The sequence below is a fragment of the Equus przewalskii genome, chromosome 22, assembly GCF_037783145.1.
Source record: "Equus przewalskii isolate Varuska chromosome 22, EquPr2, whole genome shotgun sequence".
Lineage (NCBI taxonomy): Eukaryota > Metazoa > Chordata > Mammalia > Perissodactyla > Equidae > Equus > Equus przewalskii.
In genome coordinates, this window is record NC_091852.1 from 52963509 (window position 1) to 52980945 (window position 17437).

A 17437-nucleotide genomic window follows, 5' to 3' on the forward strand; every position below is an offset into this window, starting at 1 on the left:
TTTCAGTGCTGAATATTATTCCGCTGTCTGGATGAACCACAGTTTTATTTATCCATTCACCTACTGAAGGATGACATCTTAGCTACTTCCAAGTTTTGGCAATTATGAATAAAGCCAGTACAAATGTTCTTACGCAGATTTTTGTGTGGATGTAAGTTTTAAACTCATTTAGGTAAACAGCAAGGAGTATGATTGCTAGATTATAGGGTAAGAGTATGTTTATTTTTGTAAGAAACCACCAAACTGTCTTCCACAGTGGCTGCCCACTTTGCATCCCCAAAGCCATGAGGGAGAGTTCCTGCCGCTCCACACCCTTGCCAGAGTTTGGTGGCATCCGTGTTCAGATTCTGGCCATTCTAGTAGGTGGGTAGTGGAAGCCCACCTACTTTTCACTGAGAAAGGCCAGGAAGACACAGTGCATGCTTCTTCAGACTCACTGGGCCTTGGTTTTGCTTGTGCGGCTTTTTACATATACACAAGGCTTAGCTCGTGCCGACAGAGTCCACATCCACAGACGTGCAGGGGCCTCTGGCATCTCTGTGTTATTCATTTTTTAGGTTCTGCCAATGATTCTGAAGCACAGTGGGTTTGAGAACTACTGGTCCAAGCAGTGAACCAAACATCGCTGATGATGAAATTCTAACGTGTCTTACTTGTGCTTACACCTAGCCTGCAGGTTCTCTGGTGAGATATGGTAGACGTGAAGTGGCGTGACAGAAAGGACAAAGTCATAATCATCTCTATATCCCCAGTACCCAACAGTGTTTCTGACAGTGTAAATGCTTGAAAACTACTACGAACCTCACTGGTAACTTATTTTAAAAACTGACGAGGAACAGATCATTTCTGGGAGTTGACAGTGCAGAGAGTAGGGAGCAAACACACTCTCTTCCCACACCCCACAGACCAGGCCTCCTCGCACCACAGGGCAGGGGACAGGACGCGTGTGCACTTCTCGCTGCGGGATCCACACCACCAGAGACTGTGAGCAGACCTGAGGTTCTCTCAACACTGCAGGGGACCACAGGCTCGGAAGGAAAGGCACGAGACACAGCAGTCCCTCCTCGATGCCAGGCCACATGGGCCTGGCCAGGAAGGTTTTCCTTTTGAAAATACAGACTCCTGAGCCCAACTAAGATCTGGACGTGTGTCGCAGTTCTGGGTAGAACCTAAGATCCCAGCCAGGTTGAGAAACCTCTGCTTAGAGTCAACTCTCCCCATTTTATTCCCAACAACCACACTCTAAGTTTCTAGTGTGAGTCATTAAAATGTCTCCTAAACCCTACACAAGATCCAATTTCTAAAATGATTAATACAGTCAAGTTCTAATGAACGAGAAAGTTATGTTCCAACACTGGTTGTTCAAAATTCTGAATGAGTTTTCCTGCAGAATAATATAAGAGTAATATAATGGAGTCTGGGGGAAAAGATCGCTCATGACTGACCCTCTACTTATAAGAACATTTTTATGGAAAAATACGTCTCGGGCGCTAACTCAGATGCCAAGAAAGCATGCCCCCACTCCGCGCTGTTTCTTCTAAACTCCATTTCGGTCATTGCTCTCCGCTTGGTTCCACAATGGGACGCTAATAGCACATACTGGCAAAATCAATGAGGGCCATCTCCAGATTACTTGTTTCTTTATACTCATCAGAAAATAACAACAAAAATGATTTTTACCTGAACCCATTTCTGCTGGCTCCCACTGTGTGTGTGTGTGTGTGTGTAACCTGAAATAAACCTCCCCTCACAATCCTGCCACAGCCTCTTGCGATTGTACCGACATTCCACACACAAGCCAGCCTGAGCTCCCCACCCAGCTCCCCGCTGCAACTCTGTGCCAGAGCCTCAGTCCCATGCTGCACAATTCAGACTCCTGCAACAGTCAGAAGCACCAGGAAAGGCTTCACAGAAGATTTATAGGTAGTTATCGCCACACCAACCTGCCTGAAACCACCCCCTAAACACCCCAGGTCCTCATCACTCACACAGCTACTCAATAAGCCACTGAGGGTGCAAGTGAAATGTAAGAATCGACTTCATTTACTAAATACTCACAATGTTGTTTGATGATTTAATAAAAATATGGAAGCACTTTATAGAATATTATATGTTCTAAGAACCTCAAACTTAAACCTAATTTAAAATTTATCTTGCCTCCTCTAAACATCTTCAAAACTATCATCTGCTCAGCTCAAGGCCAAATGTCAAGACTATCCTTTTTCTATTTTCCTCCTCTTGAATAAATGCTCTAGTCCCAAGTACACCATGATGACTGTTTAAACCACAATTGTCACACGAGGACTGGCCGTCCTCCTGAGAGCTCCCGTCAGGCATTCTGACCCCTCACTTCAACATCAATCACTCACTGCCTTTCTGGCCACTCTTCCTAAGAAACAACCATGACAGTGTCGGCTGTGTAACAAGCATTCTTTGAAGCACTCTACACAGACTTTCTCTTTTAATTTTCATGTACGCATCCCATTTTAATAAAACAGGAAATCTGAGGCTGGAGGTGGAATCAGGATGTCCACCCCAGGGTCAGCACCCAGCTCTCATCTGTCTCGACAGCATCTCCTGACGTCACCTGTGCCTGGAGTCAAACCCAGATGCCATGATCTGTCCTCATCACGTCCCACCTTAACTGACGTACCATGTGCCAGCGAGACTCCCTCCTTCCAACACCACCTGCCCCCTTTCCAAGAGTAACCCTAAATCACATCCAAACATTTCGCTCTCCTGATTCAACAACTTCTCGTGGATTAAGTCATTCTGTCAAACATCTGCCTGCTGGGGGGTACAAGAAAGAAGGTGGCAGGTAAGGTCCTGGCTCCCCTAGACCTGACGTTCTTGGGAATGGGAGAGGGGGCATGCAGAAATGTGCAGGAAATTAAAACGAGGTGACAGGACAGGATGGCCTGGTGGCTGAAGTAGCTCGGCCGGTCAAGAAAGGCCCCAGAGAAGCAATAGTGAAGACTGGGTCTCAGAAATGGGAATGTCCAAGCCCAGAAAGCCAGAGGGAGAGGGTTCTAGGCCCACAGCCGGTGCCCAGGCCCCATGGCAGGAGCTAGCGTGGCACATTCCAGGCAGGAAAGAAGCCAGGACCTGGAGAGTGACAGCAGGTGTGGAGTCGGGAGCTTGTTCCCAGTGTGGGAGTGGCATGGGCTGACTGACATCTTTAAACACTCCCCTGGCTGTGGGGGGAAAACGAACAGTGGGGGCGGGAGCAGCAGCAGAGCGAGCGCACCCCCTCGGGAGCGCTGACAGCAGCTGGGCCTATGCCGGCTGCCCCATCTCCTGGCTCACGTTGCACAAGACCACCCAGACTCATTAGTCTGTCATCCACCCGCAGACGGCTACAGAGAGCCAGCACACACCTTTGGTCTCTGCTCCCCATGCCATGGCACACAGCAGCACTGCACCTGGATAAGCGAATGAATGAGCACCCCCACATGAAGGTGCCATCGGGGACATGATCAGCAGGATTAACCTCCTGAGACCAGTGACAAGGCTAGTTCCTCTGAGGTCTCAGGACACGCCTTCTTCCGTTGCAGGAAGTGAACACGACTGAAATCACAGCCGGCAGCACTGATGCTCACAGCTTTCCTGCTCTGGACTCTAACAGAGGCTGTCTCACTCGGTAGGAGGCTGGAACTTAGGGCAAGTGTTGTCCAGCCTCCCAGGAGACAGTCACTACCAAGCAGGCTTCAGGCCAACAGCTTCTAATTGCTTCTATTCCCCAGTTTCAAATCTGAGTTAAATCTGGTCTTCTGCAAAAACAAAAAAGGGCCACAGAAGAGGGGACACACGTGCACCACATGCGTGTGGTCTGTAGATAAAGGGGGGGGGGGGTCTTCTGTGTCCTTGGTGTCCTGCACTCGGGACGCAAGACTGCAGCATCGCGCCCCTCCTGGCCATGGCCCAGCCCCGCTCTCCCCCCTCTCAAGAGGCTCCAGGTCCCTCTCGCTCCTCAGCACCATCAAGGATCACTACTGAGGCTGCTCCTGAGGTCTGGACATACTTATTTGTATAATTGCAGAGATCTCCTTTCAAAAGAATAAGCCAACAAGGCCTTCGGTTGACTCGTGGAACCCTTTGGTCACTGCGTGGTCAGCATCCATCACCGAGGCTGATTTACTTACCTAAGTAATGTGGTGGGTGGAACGCCATAGGTTTACTAGTCGCTGAATAATAGCCAATTGCTCTCTTAAATCGAATAACTTTGTCATCTGTTCTAGACTGAAATAAACACAGGAAAATCTTGGTAAATTAGTGTGCAGCGGTCATGTGTATTAACATATTTTTACAATTCAGCACATGTATCTAGATAAAGAGTTTAGAATGACATTAAAACCTTCAAGAAAATCAACACTCTATTATTAAAGAAGTAAATCAAACATTAATTCTCTCAGAGCAATGTAGTTAACATGGAATCTGCCGCGGCAGCAGGAAACCTGGGTTCTGGGAGCAGCCCCAATCCCTCGGCCCCTCCTTGGCCAGGGCCCAGGTGCCACCTGGAGAGGCGAACTTCCCATCTCCAGCAAGGTGAGCAGTGGTTCCAGCTCTTCGGAGAGAGGACTGGAAGTCACACAAACCTCAGTTTTCTACTAATCCCGACACACTGGCATTCATTACTTTCCAAAAAAGGAAGGAGTTGCTGACCATCCCCTGAAGGAACAAATGGTCAGGCTCACAATCCCATTCGACCCACTTGACACGTCCGTCCTCTCGGTAGAAACCCTCTCCAGTGACGACGGAGACTCCAGGAGCAGCAGAGACCTGAGTACTCGTCTACCTCAGCGCCTCCTCTGTGCAGGCTAGCGGGAGGCTGGAGGAGCTAGGTGAGGTCCAACCCTCCCGGTCAGCACAGAGGCCTGACAGCCAGGCCAGCCCTCCTGGACACCGCCCACCAGCATGTGCTCTCAAGCCTCTTCCAAACCTGGGCTGCACCGCCACGCACAGCACAGCCCGGGAGCCTGCATCTCTACCTGAGAATGCTGGAAAACATCTTTTGCTATGGCATCCAAGTCCGAGGTGTCCTGGATGTTGCGGACGTAGTCGGCCACGGCCTTAATCACCACGTCGCATGGCGGCAAGACCAGCTGGTGGGCCCGGACCTGAGAAAACAAGTGCATGTGTCAACACGCTAATTCCCAACACAGGGCCCGGGATTCCAGGCGTGTCCTCCCAGGGGTCTAATTATGACCCATCCGTGAGCTCTGGTCCCCAAGACTTTGTCGTCTGAGGTGCAAGCCCTGGATCTCCCTTTCAGCTGATGAATACAACTCAGCTGCTGCAACCCAGCTGGGTCACTGAGCACTGACTGCCTCACCACCCATCCCGAATCTGGGCCCTGCACCCCACCAGCAACAGTGAGCCAGCTCCGAGAGCCCCAGGTCACAATGCTTCCTTTCTTTTACTCCCAGCCACCAGGAAGCTGTGCAGGGCAAACACATCCCCAAGCGCCCAAGTACACTGCAGAGCCCAAGGCCAGCTCTGAACAGGAGGAAAACAGTACCCATGATGCTAAGGAACATGTCTGGTGAAAGACACATGGAATAAAGTGTAGAAATATTTTACCGCCCCAGAATAGCTGATATCAAGAAAAGGTAAGTAAACAGATTTAAAAAAAAAGGTTTTGAAATTTCTCATGAAAATGAAAAAATACATGCAAAAAAAGATACCTGAATTTAATGAAATTTATGCTATAATTATAGCTATGCCCTTGTTCTTAAAAACAAAGACTATCAGGTATTAACTTTGTTTCCAGCAATTAAAAGAAACTGAATAATACCATGAAATGACATCTCTATTTCCTATTTAGTTCTGAACCATAAAGATAAAAAAAGAGGGCAAAACCATCAAAGGCTTGGCCTCCAGAGCTGGGTACTCCGGCCCGCACACTTGTGAACGTGGCTGTCACGCAGCAGCTGGTTGACCTCAGGCCAAGCCTGTGGCCCTGGTGACTCCAACGGCCCCACCTCATCGCAGGGTCTCCTTAGGGGAAAGAGAGGCAGAGGAGCTGGTTTCAGAAATGACGTGGAGAAGGACAAGCCGGCCACTGCTGGCCTTGACGATGGAGGACGGGCCACAGGCAGCAGGGCCTCCAGAAGGAATGTGGTCCTGCTGAGACCTTGATTTCAGCCCAGGGAGACCCATTTTGGACTTGTGACCTCTAGAACTGTAAGATAATAAACTTGTGTTGCCTAAGCTGACGGGATGGAAGAAACTTCAGGAAAACAGACATTTACACATTTTAGTTACTATCATGCAAATTTGCAGATGTCCCAGAAAACACTCAATTTCCTTTTAAAAAAGCAGTATTTTTCTTAAACAACGTTCCCTGCACTTGATCAGCTGTCTCAGTATCTGCTGAGGGTGAATCCCATCATAATGAGCTCTAGAGGACGACAAAATGTCTGTGGGGGCAGATCACAAGAACATGCCTAGAAACCCAATCCCCCTCAGAAAAAGAAGAACCACAGACACACACGTGCTGCAGGCTAAGCAGCCTTGGAGCCACGCGTTCATCAGTCTGGGAGAAATGGGAGTCCAACCATTCTGCCATCTGGGGTGTTTAGTCCCACAGCAGGGCAGGGAGGAGGGCTGGCTGGCAGCAGCCCAGGAGCAGGGAGTCAGGACAGAAACACTCGACATCTCCCCTTGGGGCGCACACACCACGGGGATGGGGAGCATCTGCAGCGGCCCGTGGGCTCGGGCTCCGGGGCCTGGACAACCCCCTCTCTGGGCCTTGACTGCCTGTCCCTAAGTACAGTTGGGGCTAGTTGCCCACCCATGTCCCTTGGCACTCAAAAAGCCTAGGATTACCACGTTATGTTGTGTACAATACTGGAAAGGCTGGCTGTTGGGGAAGGATTTTATATACAGAACAGAAAAATGATGACACGGTGAGAACAGAATTTACTGGATATAAAAATGGCCAAAACAGGAAGAGGGCTTTACCCCAGGGGTGCGCACGCTGCCCCTGGGCACCACAGACAAGAGAGCAGCAGCTCACCATCACGTCCGCTTCGATGAAAATGAGAGTTTGTCACTTTCATTCCTACAGATACCCGTCTTCACTACCCACCCCCAACAATACTGTGGCTAAAAGATCCTTGAAGCGAACAGATCCTGTAATCAAAGGGCCCCTAATCCTTCAGTGGCTAATTAACACCACCGTAAGCCTGCGTGCTTTGTAATTTCCCACGGCCCAGACCCTCCCCCACCTCACCAGCCCTTGCTCTCCCACATCATTCAGACTCAGCCTTCCAAAGCCAGCTCGGGGGTGCCCTGTGCCTGCCCCATCCTCGGGGCAGAAGCTGGCGGGCAACAATGCATCTCAGGGCCAGCTGACTCAGCAATTTAGTAAACTTTTCACAGAACTTTCACTTTGTACTTTCTTTAAAAACCTTGCCACAATGTGTATGTGGGGGAAATCATAAATCATACATTCCTATTGGCTGGAAAACTGAGTGTCAAAAGAATGAATCCAATGGGGAAAAGAAAAACTCCCTGAAAATGCTGGCCACCTTAATCATGACTACGTGTATCTACACACACGGATATCCACACCACAGACAGAGGCACGTCTCTACATACCTTCAACGGAAAAAAACGCAGCAAGATTTGTCGAGCCACAAAAAGTGCAGCCCCTTACGTTGCTAAATCTTCCCAAAGACCCTCTGAATAGCATCTGCTCATCCCACTGCAGGGGTCGATACCCAGGAGAGCTGCAGGCATCTGTCCTCAGTTGTCCGTAAAAACAAAATTAACACTGAGACCCAATAAATGAAGAGCTCGCTGCTCAGAGATAGACTTCAAAATACTTTAGTGGAAGGCCCATTTCTTCTCCTTTTTTCTTTTCTTTGAGCAGTTTTGTTTTTATTTTAGCCTCAAAGTTTAATGTTAGGAAAAAACAAAAGTCAAACAAATTATAACACATCTAAATTAAAGTTGGAAACATATATGTTTTCTATCTCCAAGGACAGAAAGTAAATTCTGTTTAATTAAAAAGCAAACATTTATCAGCAATTGCCTTTTTTATGGCACTTTGTAGCAAGCTTGCTAATTGTTAGTTACTTGCTTTGCAAGTAAAGAAACAAAAATTTGGAGCTGGAAAAGACCTCCAAGAGACTGTATACCTCACTCCTCTGCCTCTAGGCAGGATAATCAAATAACAGACACTATCTGTGTGGAAACTGATGATAACTGCCCCACACAAAATATCTCTTACGTGAAAGATCTTCCCTCTCAGCATCATCTTTCCCCCAGTCTCCTGTTTCCTACAGGGACATGTGCACTGCTGCCGCCTCCGGGCGGTGGACAGGATGGAACACCCCAGCCTCACCAGCTTCCCCTGTGACCTTCAGAATCCCAGGCCAGCAGGCACCCCTTCCACCACCTGTGAGGATCCCCTGTGCCTTTGCCTCTCCACAACCTCTACTTTGTATTTCCCTCTGAACCCCGTCAGGAGCCCTGGTGGTCAGGGGTGCCCAGCCTGCCCCTGACACCAGGCGTTGTGGGCCTTGCGAGCCTGCAGGCAGCGTGACACCAGGGCTAGCCGCCTGAACAAGCAGCAGGTAGGGCCCACGCATCCCTGGAACCCACACTGCAGGTGGAGACGAACCTGGGGTGGCATGAGCAGCCAGAAGCGTGCCACGGCCCAGGGCAGCCACCTGCAGACCCTCGAGACACCCCGTGGGCAGTCCTCACTGCGGCCGCGTAGCCACCGCAGACAGAGCTGGTCTCTGACCCTTCAGTGTCTGGTTTCCATCCACTGTTCTAACAATTCAAGGGCTGCAACATGGGAGCTAAGAAACAACTACATTATAAGAACGTCTGAAACCCAAAAAACAATCACTCCCACACTCCTAAAAACAAAACAATGAAGGGTCCCTGCTAAAGAAGCAATTTTTATTCACGGTTTTCTAGTATTTCACTGCTTATAATTCTGTAGTCTCATCTTGGTTATATTTTTAAAATCAAACATTTTTCTACAGCTGCAAATTCAGTACAGTGTAGTTACCATATTATCTTTCACCTGTTAAATTAAACTAATGATGCCAAAGCAGCAAAGGATTCCATTAAAATCCAAGATTCTCGTCTCTTCTAATGTTAATTAAAAACTCTTCCAAAGCCCTCTAAAATGTACCACTAGAAAGGATAATTTGACAGGGTCTTAACTTTCACATGATGGAAATAAAATGCTTCTAATAAAATGGCAGGTCCCTTGTCAGAGGTGAGACTCCCACTTTCCTGGTAAACGTGAACAGGTCTGCACTTCCACTGCACCTGTTGTCCCAGGCGGAAATGCATCCAGCAGACGGGCGGTTTATCATACAGACTCGGGGAGAATCCAGACACCACACTGTCGATCTATCACACATTAATATATTGTATAATAGATATGAAGACTTGTGAAATTTTGTTTTATTTAATCATTTCTTTCATGAGGTCAAACCACTGTATACGTTTCGTTTCTGTACAGACCCTGTTCGAATTCTAAGTGGTCTCAAAACCCCATTCAGAACACTTCCGGTTTGTTTTTTAAGACAAAGTGAGCATTTTCCAAATCTATAGATGTCATATTTTTGCGTTGGATGACACTTATCCTCCCTTCTAAAGAATGGATATTCTCGTTCAAATTTTTCTTCACTTCAGTTCCTTTCTCCTTTGAACCTTACACCTGTGCGCCGACCAGAGCCTGAGCCTGTCCACATGGTTCCATGCCTGTCACTCCATGAACAGTGACCAGCAAGCATGTCTGTCCTACACCTTCAGAAAAGAACATCAGCATGAGGTCTGCCACGCAAGTTAACGGAATACTTTTATATACACCGGTTTCTTAATACAGAAAGTTAGCCACCCCACCCCACAGATCCAGGAAACTACGGAAGAGCCAATTAAGCTCTGTTTGAGATGTGTGCACACGTGTAATTCAAACAGGCTAAACAGGACTTGTGGCCTGGGAAAATGGATAAAGTTTTACTTACTTCTTAAATAATCTTTATCCTATGCACTTTTCCTCAAACAGAATATATGATTTATTGCCACTTAAGTCTTTCTCTTTATACTGACAGAAATTTGAAATCCTCAGATGTTTAGGAAACTAAAGCCACAAATTGAGCCCCTGAAATAGCAAAGTGAATGGCTGCCCACCAGATGGTGTGTGTGGGGACTCGGGAGGCGGGAGGTAACTTCAGAGGGAGAATTTCTTACCAATCACATTCCTCCAATTTGCATACAGGAGTCAGACATCTGCCTTCAATAAAAAATATCTCTAAAGTATATTAAGTGTTACCTACACCTGACTCTGGAGTGGAGAAAATGGTGCATTTAGTTGGACTACGCTTTACTTTATGGCATGTTAATTTATGGTAAAGAATATAGGTTATGACAAAATATTTTCTTTATAAAGATTTTTAGAAAATGTAAATGTTAGAAGTATACATACTTGAAAAAAATGAAGCAAAGTTGGGGCTGGCCCCGTGGCCGAGTGGTTAAGTTCGCGCGCTCCGCAGCAGGCGGCCCAGTGTTTCGTTAGTTCGAATCCTGGGCGCGGACATGGCACTGCTCATCAGACCACGCTGAGGCAGCGTCCCACATGCCACAACTAGAAGAACCCACAACGAAGAATACACAACTATGTACCGGGGGGCTTTGGGAGAAAAAGGAAAAAATAAAATCTTTAAAAAAAAAAAAAAATGAAGCAAAGTTAAAAATAACCATTCGAAGCATAAAAGCAGATTGGTGTTTGCTGACTAGCACTGAGCTTACACAGGTGAACTCTTGCTGCTCATAAGTATGTCAAAGTTTGCTGGTATTTTATTTTGCTTTTGAAAATCTTATAGTGTGCTGTTAGGGATTAGGTGACACAGTACCTACATTTTCAAAGTTTTACATGAAGTATTTATATACGATAAGAAACTGCAGTACTAACATTTTGATTAGTCTGAAATAAATTTTGACTAAGTGAAAAAGAACAAAAAAACCCTTCCTGATCTCTCCCAGCTGGCGTCCAAACCCCACATGAATGTTATAAACACATCACGCACGTTTCTGCAGGGGCCACGGTTGTTTGATTCCTTGTCCTACGGTCTAAAGACTAACTGCTGGATGTGAAGTTATCAAGAAACAGGAATACACACCACTTTTACACCAATTATCAGGACAACAATAACGACAGCATGGAATCCAAAGCACAAATCACAACCACACTCGGTCTTCCACACACTGGTTATCTGTAGTGTGTCTGGCCTGACCTCTAAAAGCCACTCTCAGTCCCCAGAGGATTCATCCACTAATTGAACATACTGTGAAAACTCTGATCCTAAGACTGTGGGTGCAGCCTCCCAAACAAGCTCTTGGCTGCTCACTTAAACACCAGTTTCACGTGATGTCACTGCTGAAGCAGAAGAACCTGATCCACTCACCTGCCTCTTGGAAAACAGCAAACTGCAATGATTATAAATACTCTGAATCCAGGCTATTTCAGGGAAGGAAACTAGGAACATGATTTGGTCAGTATTTCCTTGTAGGTAAGACGCTGTGCCAGAAAGCAGGATAGAGCAGCCCCAGCATCCTGACTTCAAGAGGCTCCCATTCTTGTAGGAGACAGAGGGCTGACCAGGCTCCCACAGGGCCCTTGGAGGACACCAGGAGGAAGGACATGGCCAGCAGAGTGGGGAGGGGGTGTCCACACTGTGCACAGACCCTCCGAGTGCGGTCTCAGAGCTGTGTGAGGGGTCCGCAGTCTGTTCTAGCGAGCCCTCCACCCATGAATCACGGAACACACCCCAGACCCAGAGCTTCTAAAGGAGTCAAGAGTGAGGAAAACGTCGCAATACCACAACTGCCATGTAATCACCACTGGCCACGCCTTCAAGAGTCCTGGCAGTTATGACATGTATCAATGCCTCATACTCACTTGCCTAAATAAAGCTACAAAAAGGCTGCTAAAACACAATTAACCACAGATGCTGCTAAATGGGATCATAGCTCTGCAGGTGGAAACTGCTACGCAGACACACTGAAGTATTCATCGGATTTAAATCTGAAGTGTGTAAAGCACTACAATTGAACAAAGAAGAACTCTCGTCACACTTCCTGAGCAAGGGGCCCCAGCAGGCCAGGCTCCGGCAGATAGGTGCACACGGGGCCCTGCGGAAGCACCCTGGGTGGTGGTCCTCTCCCGGGCAGGGGTGTCACTTTCCTAGGATCGGGAGCTACGTGCCAGGCACTGCTCTGGGCAGGCGTTATTTCACTTGACCCTCACAGACACAGTGGGCGTACTCTGCATGCCCCTACCTGACAGAGGAGCTGGCTAAGGCGCCTGTGGGAGCCAATAGGTGGAGGCCCCATCCACATCCAAGGAGCACACTTGGCCACTACTCTCTGGTCTTGTCTTGTAAACTAGGCCTCTTTTAGTGTTGAAATGATAGTGGATGGTGAGTTCCCCTTTCTTCTAATATTCTTATTTAGAACAACTAAAAGTTTGCAACACTATGGTAGTCCTCCCAACTTTTTCTTGACAGATCCATGAAACCCAAACCTCTGTTGTCAATGAAGGGAAAGATGGTCAACAGGAGGTATGAAGTCAGGCCCGAGTGTGAGGCACAGGAGGACGGGCATGAGGGCAGAGGGCCAAAAAGGGACCACAAACAGCTCCTGCACAAACCCAATCACCAGCAGCACCAGTGGTCTGGCAGGAGAGGACAGGCGAGTCAGAGGTCAGACTAGAGGCAAGGAGGGGAAGAATCAAAGAGAATTCCCAACTTCTACCCTGAGGACTGCAGGGACAGTGGTGTCACTGGCTGGGAAACAAAATACAGGAGAATATATCCATTTAGAGAACAGGACGACCTTTCCGAGTTAGAAAGGCCAAATCTAGGGCACAGGAGGAGAGTCCAAGTGGAGACGGCTTGGAGGACAGCGGGGTCACCACGTTCGGGGAAGGGGTCTCACTGGGAAAAGCACACTGGAGAGCCATCAACATACAGATGGCCACTGAATCCTTAAGAGCAGGCGAGATGTCCCAGAGGAAAAGTGTGAGGACTACAGCAAGGCAGAGGGACCCTAGGGAAGGCACTTGCAACTGGGGAGCTGGCTCACAGGGGAGTCAAAGAAAGGATGCAGTCGCAAGGAATACAGAACCAAGGCCCACTGCGGAGGCCAAAATTCAAGCTGGAGGTTATGCTGTTGGGGACACTGCGGGAGGTTTGGGTGATCTGCAGATGGGAAGGGAGCTAGGAGAAGGCTGGACACCATTTACAAGCTGAGGGTCAAGAGAGAGCTGCTACCCAGGAGGAAAGGGGCTGACGGGATGAGGTACACAGAGGCTCCCCAGGTGTGCCCATGACAACGGCTCAAGAATGCCAGTGCGGGCTAGTCTCGGGTGGAAAAAGGACGGGAAATGGACATGTATGAAGAATGCAGCCAAGGGAGCAAGAAGCAGGGAGGCTCTCCACATCCTAAGACAAAGGAGCTGCGAGAGAAAGAGCGTGAAACTGGAGAGGTCTGGAAGGGAGGGAGGAATGTTTAAGACAGCCGTCAGGGACAGTGAAAGGATTAACTGCTGACACGGGTAGCCTGGTTCATCAGAGACCATAATTTTGTAAAGCAGTTTCAGTGATATATTTTACGTGCAGTAAAATCCGTCAAGGTTAAGCACTGAGCTCTGACAACTGCATACATTAATGTGACCACCACACCAGGAAACACGGTTCCGTCACCCCAAAGCTTCCCTGTGCCCCTCCAGCCCAGTCCCAGGCACTGCTGCTCTGCTTCCTGTCACTGTAACTGTGCCTTCTCCAGGGCTTCACAGACAGGCCATCCCGCACACTTTCTTTGTTGTGAGGTTCACACACATGGCAAGAGAGGTCCGCTCCTCTCACTGCCATCAGGATCTCACTATATGCTGTCCCCCAGCTCACCAGCCGATGCGTTGTTTGGTTCATTTGAAGCTAGGATGAAAAAAGCTCAGGACACTCAGGTTCATGTCCTTGCATAACAGGATTTCACTTCTCGTGGGTGAATGCCTAGGAGTGGGATGGCTGGGTTAGATGGCAGACGCATGTCTAACTCTGTAAGAAACTTCCAGACTGTTCTCAAAGTGGCCCTTCTGGATCATGTTTCCCACCCGCCACATCCCAGAGCCGCAGGGCTGCAACTTGGTGCCATCAGTGTCCTCCATTTGGCCATCCTGGTGTCTGCAGTGCCTCTTCCTGTGGTTTTAATTGCATTCCCTAACAAGGCACAGCACCTCTGTTTGCTCATGGAACATGCCATAAAATGTCTGTTCATAATTTTTTCCTCTTTTTTCTGTTGGCTTGTGTCTTCTTACGCTTCTTCACATATTCTGGATATGAGCCCTTTATTACAAACGTACTCTGCAGATAGCTCCTCTCACTCTGTGGCTGGCTTTTCATTCTCTCAGCTAAGAAATCTTTGTCTCAAAATCATACAGATTTTCTCTTACATTTTCTTCTATTCTTTTCATTTTCTTATTTAAATTATTTTATTGAGATCAAACTGGTTTATAACATTGTGAAATTTCAGGTGTACACTATTATATATCAGCTTCTGTATAGACTACATTGTGTTCACCACCAATAGCCTAATTTTTATCCGTCACCATACATGTGTGCCCTTTTATCCCTTTCGATGCCCCTTTCCCCTCTGGTAACCACTAATCTGTTCTCCTTATCTATGTGCTTGTTTCTCTTCCACATGAGTGAAATAATATGGTATTTGTCTTTCTGACTTGTTTCACTTAGCATAATACCCTCAAGGTCCATCCATGTTGTTGCAAATGGCATGATTTGGGGGATTTTTTATGGCTGAGTAGTATTCTATTGAATATATACACCATATCTTCTTTACCCATTCATCAGTTGATGGGCACTTGGGTTGCTTCCACATCTTGGCTATTGTGAGTAATGCTGCAGTGAACATAGGGGTGTATATTCATCTTTATGCTTTTGTGTTTTTATGTTCTTTGCATAAATACCTAGAAGTGGAATAGTTCCATCACATGGTATTTCTATTTTTAATTTTTTGAGAAACTTCTATACTGTATTCCACAGTGGCTGTACCAGTTTGCATTCCCACCAGCGGTGTTATGAGGGTTCCCTTTTCTCCACATCCTCTCCAATGCTTATTTCTTGTCTTGTTAATTGTAGCATTTCTGACAGGTGTGAGGTGATATCTCACTGTACTTTTGATTTGCATTTCCCTAATAATTAGTGATTTTAACATCTTTTCATGTTCCTGTTGGCCATCTGTATATCTTCTTTGGAAAAATGTCTGTTCATACCTTAAGCCCATTTATGGATCGGATTGTTCACTTTTTTTGTTGTTGAGTGGTATGAGTTCTTCATATATTTTGGAAATTAACCCCTTGTCAGATATATGATTTACAAATATTTTCTCCCAGCTGGTGGGTTGTCTTTTCATTTTGTTGATGGTTTCCTTTGCCTTGCAGAAGGTTTTAGTCTGATGTAGTCCCATTTATTTATTTTTTCTTTTGTTGCCCTTGCCTGACTGGACATGTGTTTGTAAAGATACTGCCAAGACCAACATCAAAGAGTGTACTGCCTACGTTTTCTTCTAGATTTATGGTTCCAGGTCTTACACTCAAGTCTTTAATCTATATTAAGTTAATTTTTGTGTATGGTGTAAGATACTGGTCTGCTTCACTCTTTTCCATGTGGCTGTCTCATTTTCCCAACACCATTTATTGAAGAGACTTTCCTTTTTCCATTGTATGTTCTTGGCTCCTTTGTTGACTAGCTGTCCATAGATGTGTGGTTTTATTTCTGGGCTCTCAATTCTGTTCCATTGATCTGTGTGTCTGTTTTTCTGCAAGTACCATACTGTTTGGATTACTACAGCTTTGTAGTATATTTTGAATGCAGGGAAAGTGATACTTCCAACTTTGTTCCTTTTTCTCAGGATTGCTTTGGCTTTTTGGAGGCTTTTGTTGTTCCATAAAAATTTTAGGATTCTTTGTTCTCTCTCCATGAAGAATACCATTGGGATTCCGATTGGGATTGCATTGAATCTGTAAATTGCTTCAGATAATATGGACATTTTAACCATGTTTATTTTTTCCAATCCATGAGTACAGAGTATCTTTCCATTTCTTTACGTTTCCTTTGATTTCTTTCAACAACGTCTTACAGTTTTCATTGTGTAGGTCATTCAACTCCTTGGTTAAATTTATTCCTAGGTATTTTATTCCTTTTGTTGTGATTGTAAATGGGATTGTATTCTTGATTTCTCTTTCCGCAAGTTTGTTGTTAGTGTATAGAAGTGCAATTGATTTTTGTGTATTGATTTTGTACCCTTCAATTTTACTATATTCGCTGATTATTTTTGGTGTATTCTTTAGGGTTTTCTACATATAGAATCATGTCACCTGCAAATACTGCCAGTTTTACTTCTTCCTTTCCAATTTGGATCTTTTCATTTCTATTTCTTGCCTAATTGCTCTGGCCAAAACCTCCAGTACTATGTTGAATAGGACTGGCAAGAGTGGGCACCCATGTCTTGTTTCTGTTCTCAGAGGAATAGCTTTCAGTTTTTCACCACTCAGTATGATGTTGGCTGTAGGATTGTCATATACAGCCTTAAGTATATTGAATTACTTTCCTTCTATACACATTTTATTGATAGTTTTTATCATAAATGGATGTTGGATCTTGTTAAGTGCTTTCTCTGCATCTACTGAGATGATCATGTGATTTTTATTCACTTTGTTAATGTGGTGTATCACATTGATTACTTTGCAGACGTTGAACCATCCCCACATCCCTGGAATAAATCCCACTTGATTGTGGCATATGATTCTTTTAATGTATTGTTGTATTTGATTTGCTCATATTTCATCAAAGATTCCTGCATCTACATTTGTGAGCATTACTGGCCCGTGATTTTCCTTTTTAGTGTTGTCCTTGTCTGGTTCTGCTATCAGGGTAATGTTGGCCTTGTAGAACGGGTTAGGAAGTATCCCATCCTCTTCAATTTTTTGAAGAGTTTGAGAAGGATAGGTATTAAATCTTCTTTGAATGTTTAGCAGAAATCACCAGACAAGCCATCTGGTCCTGGATTTTTGCTTTTGGGGAGGTTTTTTACTACTATTTCAAATCTTTACTTCTCATTGGTCTATTCGGGTTCTCTATTTCTTCTTGATTCAGTTTTAGGAGATTGTATGAGTCTAAGAATTTACCCGTTTCTTCTAGGTTTTCCAATTGGTTGGTATATAGCTTTTCATAGTATTTTCTCTTATAATCCTTTGTATTCCTGTGGTGTCTTTTGTAATTTCTCCTCTTTCATTTCTGATTTTATTTGATTCTTCTCTCTTCTTGGAGAATCTGGCTAAGAGTTTCTCAATTTTGTTTATCTTCTCAAAGAACCAGCTCTTAGTTTCACTGAT

At 46.0% G+C, this 17437-nt stretch overlaps 1 protein-coding gene across 9 annotated transcripts in view; it reads right to left on the minus strand.

Moving 5' to 3' along the window:
* FAM120A (family with sequence similarity 120 member A) overlaps positions 1-17437 on the minus strand; it is a 108744-nt gene that overhangs the window by 57553 nt on the left and 33754 nt on the right. For all 9 annotated transcript variants that reach the window (XR_011531525.1, XM_070590100.1, XM_070590099.1 and 6 more), the window contains exons 4-5: positions 4989-5117; positions 4143-4239 (exon numbers count right to left, since the gene is read on the minus strand). Coding sequence is in view for 8 of the 9 variants with exons in the window: in XM_070590100.1 (XP_070446201.1) it covers positions 4143-4239; positions 4989-5117 (226 nt within the window). In the remaining variant the exon portion in view is untranslated. The remainder of the gene's footprint in view (positions 1-4142; positions 4240-4988; positions 5118-17437) is intronic.